The 13,402-nt window shown below is 40.0% G+C and overlaps 1 protein-coding gene across 3 annotated transcripts; it reads left to right on the top strand.

The window, feature by feature from the left end:
- The first annotated feature begins 2,726 nt into the window (after positions 1 to 2,726).
- Positions 2,727 to 12,908, top strand: gata3 (GATA binding protein 3). 3 transcript variants are annotated; one of them, XM_056748364.1, is made up of 5 exons: positions 2,727 to 3,571; positions 4,641 to 5,120; positions 7,671 to 7,711; positions 9,414 to 9,539; positions 11,561 to 12,908. In XM_056748364.1, the coding sequence occupies exons 1-5, from the start codon at positions 3,343 to 3,345 to the stop codon at positions 11,849 to 11,851; spliced, it is 1,167 nt and encodes a 388-aa protein (XP_056604342.1). In that variant the 5' UTR covers positions 2,727 to 3,342; the 3' UTR covers positions 11,852 to 12,908. The 3 variants fall into 3 exon arrangements, with proteins under 3 accessions (XP_056604342.1, XP_056604340.1, XP_056604339.1); XM_056748362.1 differs by lacking the exon at positions 7,671 to 7,711 and adding an exon at positions 7,468 to 7,613; XM_056748361.1 differs by lacking the exon at positions 7,671 to 7,711 and adding an exon at positions 7,468 to 7,613 and having other exon boundaries at positions 4,641 to 5,177.
- Positions 12,909 to 13,402: the final 494 nt, after the last annotated feature.

Here is a 13,402-nt window from a genome sequence, read left to right as displayed (position 1 = left end):
TAAAGCACTGCGTCATTTTCCACAGCTGGTAACTGAGAGGGGAAACGTTTTGTTGCTTAAAAATAAATGTGACGAACAAGCCCTTAAATACGTGAATATTGCAAGTGTGGCGCTCAAGTTTCGCTATGGACAGATCCCCAAATGTCTTCATTCGGTAGCTGGGGTGAAGTGTGTGTCCTCTAGTTCACCCTGCAGTGTTTGGACAGCTTTACCTGGTCCTTTCATCCAATCCCTTTTCATCTTCAAATTGTCGCCGTAAACGTCACAATACATACATTTATTTCATTGTCACGCAAAACCAGTCAAGCAAAAGATATCCAGATAACATTCTAATTTTGTTTAATTGACTGCACATCTTAGTTTCATTCACCAAAACCTTTCACAATATCAATGCTGAAACTACAACTAAAAATAGCTGCAGTAGGACAGTGCTGTTTATTTATATTTTTTGTGCACTTTGATTCTGCTTCTATCCTTAGCAGCTCATCATTTACGCACCCATTCAAAAACACACATTACCAAAATTATTACAAAGACGTTTTATGTGTCGGTAAATGGTGTTCGATAGACAAAGCCTGTTATCAGCACACATCTTCTAACCCTTGTTATATCCGAGACTGAAATAAAACGACCAGGTCTTAAATTCTCACCCACTGTAAAATGTGTGATGACTCCTGATTTTAATCTGCCTTGCCTGACATAATCATTCACAAATTATCTACCCAATCTTCAACCTGACCCAGTATCGCTGTCTTACCACCGATTTACTGTACCGTATGAATCTGTCTGGCGGCCCTCATTAAAATAATGAAAATACAACACGAACGCGCACGCCAATAATACAAAAATGTAATGAATAAAAATGATAAAAAAATATATGTATAATTCTACATTTGTAATATGCATTTTATATGTATTTATAAGTTAAAACTATATGTCTTTATCCCAGGCATAGCCTATGTGTATCTTTGAATAAAACACACGTTACAGATTATTTTTGTCGACAGGTTTCTGTTCGCCTCGAATGCTTCGTAAAACTCTAAAACGCCGTGTCTGTAGTGTTCGGAACGGCTTTCATCCGTGTCCTGAGCACCAAGCTTAATTCAGTCAAAAAACAAAACACATAATCAGGATTTTACTTTCACTGTCGCGCGTTGCCTGCAAGCACCTCTAATGTACGCTCGAGCTTGGGATAATAGCATGCGCAGATCATTACACGCGTCCGCTGACAGCTCTACAATGACAGCGAGACAGTACAGCGCTTTCCATCCAAGTTCAGTCTTTGCCGCCATCCTTCTTCGCGCACGGGTAGAGAAAATTGTTGCACATTTCTCTAAACCAGCGTGGATGTTTTTCGTCAAATTACTTTACTAAATGATTATTTGAAAGCGCAAAACAAAAATGTTTAACAAGGTACGCACAAACGAAAGGGATTAACATTGAGCATATCTACTACAATAAACAAGTGAAATATAAAAAAAAAACAAATAATGTCCCCAAAACATATATTTCTCACTGCTTTTATTTTTGGTTATTTAACGTTTACCTAGCACCTCGCAATAATTTGAAAGAAACACACGCATGCAGTTGAAAGCATTTACTCTACCTCAATGCGCAGAGTGTATTTCCTGCCTGTTTACTGACGTCACGGCCAGCGGCGTCGGCAGGGGTGGCCGTCATCTCAAAGCATTGCAGAGCATCAAACGAGGAGCACAATTACATTTTCTCAATCTGTGGGGACGGTCTGGCCAACCAGAGCATCTGAGACAAAATATTGCCCCAAGGGCCAGCCCTTTTTATTAAATAAAAGTGAAGTAATTGCGAATAATAGCTGACACACGCCCCTAATGTATCAGAAGCAACCCGTTCTCATTAGATATTTAAGCTACAAATTTAAACGTGCGTAATGGAATGCTGATGCGCATTCATCATGTTACATGTAATGGCCCTTTGAATTAATAATGATGTCCAGTTAGTGTCCTTCAAAGAGTAAGGAACATTGAATTTAGCAACCGGGGAAAGCCCGTGTATCCAATATAAGAGGAGAGAGGGGGATTGAGGTAGTCTAAATCCACCACTCTGTGGCAGTCGGCATAAAGCCTTTAAAACACGAAGAAGGAACCATTGGAAAAACGCGCTTGTCACCACGAGAGGACGCACTGTCACAATTTTGAAGCGCATGCACACCACACGAGCTGATAACACACACACACACTGTGTGTGTATAGACACGAAACAGCAGGCCACGAAACAGCGGAGGCTTTAGGACATGCGCACATTTCCAAACTAAACTGTGAAGTTTTAATTCACTATAAGCACAGTCAATAAATACGTATCTAGTCCATCCTTATTTAATGCCTTTTAAAATCGGTTGAGGAAACCTTCACTGCTGTTATAAAATAATTATACAGTCAATGTTAAATGGTCAAATGTTTGTTAAAAAATAAAATAGTTGTGTTCTTTGCATTTCAACTTTTAAATATTTTCCTTTCTTTTAAGTAAAAACATTTATTTGATCTGCGTAACAGCAGTGTGTTTGCATATGTGCACTATAACGTCCATTAAATAAAAACGTGCAGATATGTACAAAAAAACCGTATGGGGAGGCAGAATTAGGCGCTCATGGTCATCTTTCCCTGGCCCACTTTATTCAATTAGTCCAGGCGGTTGGGCCCCGCCCCTGCTGATGACACCACAGACCCTCCTTAAGTTGCGTCGCGCCACAGCTGTCTGCGAGCATTGAGCTGACTGGCGCCATCCTGAAAGAATGCCTTCACTGTAAAAAACACAGAGAGAGCAGTGCATTCAGAGACAGAGGGAGTGAGCGCTAGAGAGAGAGAGAGAGAGAGAGAGAGACAGAGGGAGGGAGGAAAACAGAGTAAGAGGGTTACTACTACTGCTGCGCATAAACAGAGATTTGATCAAACTTGTGCTCAGTCAGAAGGCAGAAAACATATTCAGATCGACCCGGCTCGGCCTGAACTCACTTGTTGAGTCAACGCAACGCAACAGTATACAGAAATAAATTTGCGGAACTTGAAACGAGCTTGGATGCGTATGCGGACTTACGAACTACATGATCGTATATACATTTGAATTTCAGAAGTTAATGCGCACTCATTGAAGGGACGGATCCGACTTAAATGAGCTGCTGACAATTCGCAAATGTCAGAATGACCACAGACAAACGGACGGACTAAATAAATATTGTTCAAATTGTCTTGTTCAATTTCAGGTGATCGGAGGTAAAGAATCGAACCTGTGGATTAAACATAGGACTTTGGACTTTTTAACTTTCGTCTTGTGTGTATCGGTGAGTGTATGAACGTTTGCTAAATAACGATGGAAGTAAGTCCGGAGCAGCCTCGCTGGGTGACCCATCATCACCCGGTCATTAACGGCCAGCATCCCGAATCGCACCACCCGGGACTGGGACACTCCTACATGGACCCATCGCAGTATTCCCTTGCGGAAGATGTGGATGTATTGTTTAATATCGACGGACAGAGCAACCACCCGTACTACGGGAACCCGGTTCGGGCCGTGCAAAGATACCCACCGCCACATCACAGTAAGTATATGAATATGGCGTTTTATTGATTTTTTTAATTAAATTATTTACATTTGAAAATCCAACAGTTAACGAATGTGTTCCCTATATGAACATTGCTCTAGAAATCTGTAAAATATTAACATGACTTAAACAGAACTTAGAATTATACTGAAAATGCAACTCAATTTGAGCAGTGTCAGTTTACTTTACATGTGGCTTACCTGAAGTGGTGTGTCATAGGTTTCACATCTTTCTAGTATTCTACTATTATTTAAATGTTGTAGACAAATAAGTGAAGTGGCTATTTTGGGTTATATGGCGTTTGCGTAATAATACATATTACGTATATTGTTAAATTATAGGAAACATTTAAAATGCGACTAACAAAATGTGAATAGCATGCCGCGTAATTCAAAAACAAACTATTTAGTTATAAATTATTGTTTTTACTTTTTTATTTTTCACATTAAGTCTTTAAATTAGAAAGGGCATTTTTCGTACAAATTTTGCAATGAGACCCGAAATAGAGTGCGGAAGAACTATTGCTTGAATTTATTGACATGACTTCCTGAGAGAAGCGGGGCAAACCGTGACCTTGTTTCTCTTTTGAGGTGAATCTCTCAAAACTTTGAAAATCTGCAGAACATTTGAGGAAACCGGTGTATAAAAGATCGAAAGTCGTTTTGAAAGTGAGAAACTCAAAAGGGCTGTTAATTGCAACCCGTCCCAGCGCCATCGAAAGCCTCTTGTATGGCCCATACGTGCAGTTTCGTGCAGTTTTTTTCTTTAAGACAAGTTTCAATAGTTTTTTAACCCGATTAAAAGCTAAAAAGATTTTTGTCGATCAACATCTACTTGGTTTATTAAATAATTTTTAATGCAAATTGTGTAAATATGCATTGGGCTATATATTTCCTTCAGCATACACATGTCTAACAATGATATTTTACAGTTTTTATTTTTAAACAAAACAAAAGTATTATTTTATTTTGCTATTGAGTAATTTTATTTTTATAAAATTACTCGATAGCAAAACCCTCACACCCATAACTTGTCCTAACCACAGTTCTGTCTTTTGTCACCGCAGGTAGCCAGGTGTGTCGCCCATCATTACTGCATGGCTCTCTTCCTTGGCTTGATGGAAGTAAAGGCATCGGCCCTCACCACAGTTCCTCTCCCTGGAACCTCGGCCCATTCCCAAAAACTTCCCTCCACCACAGTTCCCCTGGGTCGCTGTCTGTCTATCCCCCAGCATCCTCCTCCACGCTGTCTGGTGGCCACTCCAGCCCACATCTTTTCACCTTTCCCCCTACTCCACCAAAAGATGTGTCCCCTGATCCAACAATTTCGACATCAGGCTCTGGTTCAACCTTACGGCAGGAGGACAAAGAATGCATTAAGTACCAGGTGTCTCTGGCCGAGAGCATGAAGCTGGATTCAGCTCATAGTCGAAGCATGGCCTCTATTGGAGCGGGCGCGTCCTCTGCGCATCACCACCCCATCGCCACTTACCCTTCCTATGTGTCCGATTATGGGCCCGGGCTCTTCCCACCAAGTAGCCTGATAGGTGGGTCCTCTTCTAGTTATGGTTCCAAAACGAGACCAAAAACAAGGTCCTGTTCAGGTAGGCGTGCGTTTTGTTACCCTTTGATTTTACTAACAAATTTTAGTCAGATCATTCAATCGTAGCGTTTCACTGAATGGTTTCTCTTATATTGTGTTTTTTTTCCATTATTTCCGTTCTCCATACAAACAGCCTCCTAGGTTAGCCAATTCCCACACTATTGAGTAGTCTGGAATTTTTTTTGTCAGTGCCAAGGCTTGGCTACCAAATTTGGGTTCACATTTCTTGTACAAAGAGCATCAATGACTGCACACTTAAATATGAAGGAATAACATGACAGGACTAAAGTACTAAATACAATAAGGCATGGTGTAAGCAAAATCACTTCAATTTTTAAATAGCCCAAAATATGATACTAAAAATCATGTTAGGAAGATGCTTTAGTGAAATCGTAATGCTTACTAAAATCTAGGACAGCCAGTTTTGTGGAATCGGAATATTATAAATTGAGCAATTTTATAAGCCTGGTTATTTAATTATTTTCTACTATAATAACATAACCAGGTTTTGTGAAATCAATTAAAACTATTAATAGCAATAAACTGTCTCTTTTACACAAAATAAAAGAGAGCAAATATTTCTGTACACGCCTTGGCCTATTCCGTTTTATACAATATTCTCTTTTGAAAATATACCTAATGTTGACTGGTTACAAAGGGGAATTAACCCCTCAGATTTATAAAACGTCGCTCAGCATATGCAGCTGAATCTACACACGGAGAGGAGCGCCGGGGCTTTCCGGATGTAGATGTGTGTGTTTTTTCCTCTCTCATCTCTTGCTCCTCTTTGCCTAGCAGTGCACGGCCCCGTCTCTCTCGCGTTTATGTGTTTAAGCTAATCCAATTATTTTCAGACTGCTGCACGCGACTGTTGCATTGTTTACTTTGCGCAGAAACTTTGATAGAGTCCGGATGCGCCGCGGATCGCTCAGAATAACGAATGAGCTGGCGCAATGCACAGCCCCACATCCACAGACAGGGTGTTTTATCCAAACACAGAGAGAAAATTGCTTCAAAAGGTCAACCAGCTTTTTAACGCGATTAACAAACGGGCTGTTTTTTTTAAGCGTGTACTATTCATAGTTGGCCTAATAGATTAAACGAAGATAAGGGGAAAAAAATTCAATTGAGCTGTCATTGATACGTTTTAACCTGACCTGACATTTAGATATATAGCATCAATTGCTGTTCTTTATTATAGACCCAACCTTATTCCCATTTATGCATTGAGAATTTGACGGCGTAGGCTAAAATTAGAGAATACTTGAACCCACTGTTTTTTCCACAAAAAAGCGTGCAAAACGCTGTGTAGATGAGGCAGAACTTTCTGCACTTGCATGTATGCTGGCCAGCTCTGCGGCTTCGGGGCAGTTGGTAGAGACACAAAGAGCCTTGATGCATCGCTCATGAGGGCAGAAATGCTGTCGGGTACAAGGGGGGCTGCACGGCGAGGTTGTTTTTCGTTTCAGCGGATCGACCGGAGGCGTGGGTCACTGAACATGTGAAGCGAGCACCCTTCACCTGTCAGTCAAACCGAAAGGATGCCAGTCAAACGCTACGCTGTTTTAATTACGTAAAGCGGGCAGGTTACACAATGAGTTAATTATAGCCGCCGCTTTCACACAGGCTGCTGTCACTGCACCTATTGCGGCCATATAGCCTATAAAGAACATAACCTTTTTAAAATATTTTATAACACGTTTTATCTTTATTGCAGTTAGTCATTGGGTTTAAGGAACCGGGAGGTTGTTTGTTAGGATATCGACTCGATTTGCGGTCTTTTTAAGGCATCGTTGTTTAGTGTCTGCAGTATGATACTTGTGATAAGACTTATCTCTGTGTACATTTTCTTCACATCAGTGCCTACTTGGAACCGCTAAATTAGGCTATTTGTAGATCTTATCGGATGATGTCATATTTGACGATTGAGGAGTGAAGCAGACATATAACGTTCATTGTCAAATGCGTTAGTTGTATATTAACAACAACAATAACAACTTGTTTAATAATAATAATGAAATAACAAATCTCTTTACGCGTGCATTATTAAAAGAAATGTATTAGGCCCTTACGTTATTATTATTATTATTGCTGTCTTTATTTCATTGTATTGATGGTGTTTTTGCATTTCTGGTGAATGATCACAAATGTGCATTTATGTAGCCTAAAGCTTATACTTAAACATGCATCAATGTGGTCACTAGTTATTGTGTAGTTGTGCTTATTTGTGCTTCAGTGTGTTTCAGTGGTTCTAAAAAATCAGTTGTGCATGCGTGTATCTGTGTTTGCAGAGGGTAGAGAATGTGTTAACTGCGGGGCCACCTCGACTCCTCTGTGGCGGAGGGATGGCACCGGTCACTATTTGTGTAACGCCTGCGGACTGTACCACAAGATGAACGGACAGAACCGACCCCTCATCAAGCCCAAGCGGAGGCTGGTATGTCTCTCTAAAGCATTGCATTAATGACACTTCTGTCTCTCTTTCTCTACCCAGGAAGAAGTGTTAGCTGCAAGAAATTGACTCGCCAAGCGCAGGTCTCATTTCTTTTAGATTAAACATAACAGTTACATTATTATTATTATTATTTATATTATTATTATTATTATTATTATTATTATTATTATTAATTATACTAATGGATGCATAATAATAATAATAATGAGAATAATAATGTCATTTTTGTATCAGCTTTTATTTCTTTTTTATCTAAATTTTTTTCGTTCGACACAAATATTTTATCGCAAATATTGCTGACACTGTGTCTGCATGACAGCAAAACGAAATTTGTCATGGAGAGACTTCAAAGTGTTGTGAAACGAGCGCTTATCTGAAACCAGTACGCGTGGGAGGCGATCAGCCCCATCAGGTCAAATATGTCTGCAGAAATTAGGTTCAGTTCTGACAATATACAATTCATCAAGGAGACTGTTTCACAGGGATTTCATAAATGAGAGAGAAACTCAATGGCCTGGAATCACTGAATCCTCTCTCTTTGGGTTTGGATAGAGACGAGGCTCTTGAGGCGCAGGGAAATAAGTCCGAGCGCTGCTATTTTGGCATTGGCCTTCTCTCTCTAATGTGAAAAGCCGACTTCCCAGGAAAAGACTGCCGGATATCTGAGCGCTGCTGATAAAACTCCTCGAACAACAGCGCTCGTTCCAGCAGTCTAAACATTCGGGCGAGAGCGCGCAGAGAGGAGACACGACTTCAGGTTGATCTTTAGTGAGCTCAGGGAATAATAGAAAATAATAAAAATGAGAAGAGAGTAGTATAGAACAGGTATTATTTTCTATTCTTGGCCTGTTTTGCCTTATTATTATTTGTCAAACAATTTGGTTGATTTTAGCAACGCAAAAAACTACATTCGCAAAAAAATAATAAGGAAAATCAAAAAAAGGAAAATAGCTGAACGTGATAAATAATATTTTACTCAAATGACACTTTTCAAGACGCTTCTCCCTGAAGTCCTCCAAGATATCGTTTATGTGCAAGTCAATCAACCTGTCACATAATTATCAGTGTCTGGCTTTAAAAAAAGAAAAGAATTAATTGACACAGTTATTGTCCAATTATTTTTGTACTTTGTCAGTTCACTATTTCTCTTCGAATCCGATACGCAGCATGCATTTTCTTTCTGCATAGTCCATTTCAAAATATGTCGCCGATCCCAACAAATTCATCTCTGCATTTCTTTTAAGTTTCCATTTACTTTTAGTTGTTCAAAATGGTTTTGTGTTATTTACGATAACTGTTTATGTTATAGTGAACAACACTAGCTGTTTATAATCAATGTTTGGTAATCTAACATTTAAAATAATCCTAATAAAAAAATGTGCAGCATATTAATGTGAATAAAATATCTAACTGAACAAATGGCAAGTTGATGTAAACATGGATCAATGTCTCACAGAGCAGGGTTTCTCCATCATTTAGCGGGGAAATGTCATCAGCTTTAATGGGCACAATTTAAAGCAGCGCTTTCATGTCCTCTGTAAATATTTAGGTTTGAGAGGGCATGTGCGCAAGGCACTATTTTTACCCCAGAGTTTAAGGCACCAGTGTTATGGAGATCTCTTTCCTCTGACATATTTTTCTGCCTCACTTAGAACCATTTGGGAGTCTCGGGAAAAGGAGTGCCGGGGCCATTAGCACAGACTTACAGGAATGCAATTATTATTGAAGTTATTATATTAGGAGGGTAATAACCGTGATTCTCTTTTTGTGTGTGTCCATCAGTCTGCTGCGAGAAGAGCGGGGACCTCGTGCGCAAACTGTCAAACGACCACGACGACACTGTGGCGGAGAAACGCGAACGGTGATCCAGTCTGCAACGCCTGCGGCCTCTATTATAAATTACACAATGTAAGCTCCATTGCTGTCTTACACTTATCTAGTAAGATATTTCCTATCTTCTCTATGCATGATGGCAGCTTTCATGTCATGCCATGTTCTTTCTTTCTTTCTTTCTTTCTTTCTTTCTTTCTTTCTTTCTTTCTTTCTTTCTTTCTTTCTTTCTTTCTTTCTTTCTTTCTTTCTTTCTTTCTTCTTTTCTTTCTTTCACATTCTGTCACAGTGTGAGAGGTGAACGGTTTTACCTTTGACTACTGGAACAATTACTATATTATAATAGCATAATTGGCCACAACAGCTAACCAATGACAGCTGCTGTTTTTTTAAGCAGAAATATTTCTAATCAGTGGTTTTTGCTAGGGCCCATCTGATTGGCCTTTGACCCAAACAATTGACTAGTAGTGTGATTTTCAACCCCCCAGGGACAATTTAACCCATTTGACTGCCATTTTAAGCAACCACCAATGGTCTCGAACTGTTTGAGTAAATTACCTGCAGAGATTTCTCTGGTTCTTTCTCACATTATTTATTATTCCTTCTATAATACTGCTTCTAAACCACTAGCATTCGAACGATTGAATTACACTCCGGGTGAATACCGTTGGTGGCATTTCTATGTTAAACATATGTTGGGGAACATTTTCATTCTACCTAATCAGCTCCGGTATCCTGTATCATCACACTTGGAGGCCCCGCACTCCTGTTTCATTCCCCTTCTAGTCACGCAAGCACTGTTAAATCATTTTACCATGTTGGTTTCGTCTTTTTTGTGTGAAAGAAATTCTCCTAACTTGACCTTGTTTATCAGAGAAACAAATTACACTATCAGTCAAATGACCAGGATTCTGAGTAAATGGATGATTAGTTTGGTTTGGTACATCCTACTTTCTGGCGAGGTTGGCAAACTTTGAAGCAAATTCCAGATTTTGCATGGTAAATGAAGCAGAGCTCGCTTAAGAGTGTTCTTCGCTTACTCACATGTTTGTGTTATGTCCGCTCCCACCTTGCATACGGAACATAGATTTGTCATTAAAAGTGATATGTGAAACATTTTGTCAGTTTTGCATTAGACTACTGACCTGATCTCCTCTTTATGTAGTTATTTTAAGCCTAAAAGAGGACACTTGAACAATGTTGAAATGTGTTCCAAATAGCTTTAGGGTGTACGCTTGCATTTTTCTAGATGTTTTAAATTAACTCTTTTGCTTTGGGGTGTGCATATGATTTGACATGTGCGTGTGTGAGAGAGTTCACACGGATACATACAAGCCAGTCATTCCCTTTTGGACTGGTGGCCAAATTGCTGGTGCTTTAAAAGAGAATTAAATAGTGTGAATCAGAGTGAGGTGACAGTGATAGTTTGGCAGACAAACATGGAAATATCACTGCGCTTCAGTTGGGCTGGCCAGAGTCTGGGGTTTCTGTCTTTGGCAAGCCTGGCATCTACAATGCCTGTGTCAGAGAATATGATTCCGAATCCAGCGTAGTTCCGATGTGACCTGAAGCAACATAGTGAAGCTCTATTACATATCATCAGGTGTATGTAGTGTTATTTTCATGGTTTAGCGAAATCCTAATTCCAAAACCCCAGTTTAAAGAGGGGATGGTTTCCAACATTCCTACAGGAAAGAAAAATGACAACGGAGATCTGATTAATGTCTCAATTGTTTCTCTGGGATGAGATGGAGAGAAAATAAAGACTTAAAGTCTCCCTCTCCTCAGATGTTTGTGAGTAGAAAAAGACCCCAGTAATCTGTCATGTTTGTGAGTGTTAGGTGAGATCTTTAGCAATTTCTTTGTTTCCAGACTTCACAAATCCACGCACAGTTGTTCAGATTTCTATTCACATTCATTTCATAGCGCTGTCGTGTATCCCAGCAGTTTGTATATTTTTATTTCTCCTTAAAAAATATGCTTTTTTCTATTGGGTGTGCTACTTAGTAGTTTTCCAAGAAATCCAATTTGTGTGTTGTGATGTGTGGCGGTCTTGGGGCCATTTGTTAACGTTCGCCATTTCTTCTTGTCTGCCACAGATCAACCGACCACTCACCATGAAGAAAGAGGGGATTCAGACCCGGAACCGGAAGATGTCCAGCAAGTCCAAGAAGAGCAAAAAGTCCCACGATAGCATGGATGACTTCTCTAAAAGTTTGATGGATAAGAACAGTTCCTTCAGCCCTGCCGCCCTCTCGCGTCACATGTCTTCTTTCCCTCCCTTCTCGCACTCCGGCCACATGTTGACCACACCCACTCCCATGCACCCCTCTTCTAGCTTGTCCTTTGGCCCACACCACCCCTCCAGTATGGTCACAGCGATGGGCTAGAACACCTGACTACCTCCAATCGTGACCTATCCCTACGATGGACATCTTAAAGCATTGTTAATCTTGAAGCCCTCTGCAAATTTCCGATCTCGAATCAGCTCTCTCACGTCCCCTCCGAAGACCACCGGTGATCCGTCTGAGCCGTCAGCTTTTTTCCCTGCCTCGGTATGACCTGCCCAAACCCCCCCCCCTGCTTCAAAATATGAGGAAAAGACAATGAGAGAAAGAAAAAACAACTTTCTTCATCGCCCTCCGTTCATGAAGCCTCGACCGTGCGCAAACGTCAACTTTCATCTGTGTACAAATGCCATCTTTCCTGTGGGCACCCCCAACCAGGGCATCAAGGCAGAAACAATACAAGACTTTAAAGAGACCCTCTCTAATTCCCAAACCTGTTCATATGTCCGCTTCTTTACGCCTCCGTGAGACAGGAACTGAGCTGTGAATGACGACCGGAGATGAACTCTGCATATATTTGTAAAAATTGTCTGAAATACATTTAATGAAGACTTTTTAAAGAGCAAATGAGAGGAAATGCCATTGGGCAGCTAATGATAAGAAGGGTACGACTCAAACCTGGAAGATGGAAAGATGTGGTAATGCAGCCATTATTTTCCAAATGACATATTGGTAGATGAGGGAGGAAAAGTACAAGAAATGAAAGAAAATGGTGTGTAATGCATTAAAACTTGTAGCAGTCGAGTCTGACCAGCAGACTTCCAGCTACTCATCTGGATGTGTTATAGGTCTTGGGCAATTGGTTCGTGTTCGTACACACATACACATACATATGCACGCACACATATATACATCTGAAAGACTTGTCTGGGCCCAGGTTATATGCATTGTGAAAAAAGTTCCTGTATTTGTTATTTGTATGTATAATTCAGAGTACCAAAAATACGAAAGAAACAAAGATGTAGAATTATTTCTTTATGTTATGCAGACTGAATGGTTGTACAAATTTAATAATCACTAGTGTAAAAAAGACCTGCTTTTTGTTGCGTAAATTTTTCTCTTTGAAAATAATAAACTAGTTTAATCTGTTGACATCATACGTGCACGTAAAGAACGAGAGCTTTTTTACATGTGTTTGTGTGCGCCGTGTTTGTGTGTGAGCGCGAGGATGAGTTTTTGTGGGTGTATGTCACTGCGTATGTGTGATATCTGACACATGGCCTTCTCTAGCCACAAGGACACCTCTAGATTTACCCAGAATGCTGCTGGCCACATAACAGGAAGCCTAGAAATAAACAGACATGAGGGACACAAGTCTAATGACAGCTTAACTCTGCTTACATTAACAAGTGCAGCTTTCAAAATCCACATATGTTGAATTTACCATCCACAATGCTGTAGCATGCTAAACACATCAGAAAAGTTTTTTGAACAAGCCAGGACAGACATAGGAGTATTAAACCGCAAGCTTTTTGAAGGGAAGAATTTACCATAAATGTCAATTGCAGCCAGATGTTTAGAGTTTGAAAGTCATCTCTAAATTACGTCTAAAATTAAATCAGTTTCATTTTGAAGGCAAAAAAGCGTAAATAC

This window comes from Triplophysa dalaica, chromosome 5 (assembly GCF_015846415.1).
Source record: "Triplophysa dalaica isolate WHDGS20190420 chromosome 5, ASM1584641v1, whole genome shotgun sequence".
In the NCBI taxonomy this organism is placed as follows: Eukaryota; Metazoa; Chordata; class Actinopteri; order Cypriniformes; family Nemacheilidae; genus Triplophysa; species Triplophysa dalaica.
This window is presented reverse-complemented; position numbering and strand designations above follow the sequence as displayed.

Bases quoted from the DNA above. Each gene is read 5' to 3' on its own strand.
- gata3 (XM_056748361.1), top strand. From the start codon at position 3,343: ATGGAAGTAAGTCCGGAGCAGCCTCGCTGGGTGACCCATCATCACCCG. The intron at 3,572-4,640 runs GTAAGTATATGA...TTGTCACCGCAG, and splicing joins ATACCCACCGCCACATCACA to GTAGCCAGGTGTGTCGCCCA. The intron at 9,540-11,560 runs GTAAGCTCCATT...TGTCTGCCACAG, and splicing joins TCTATTATAAATTACACAAT to ATCAACCGACCACTCACCAT.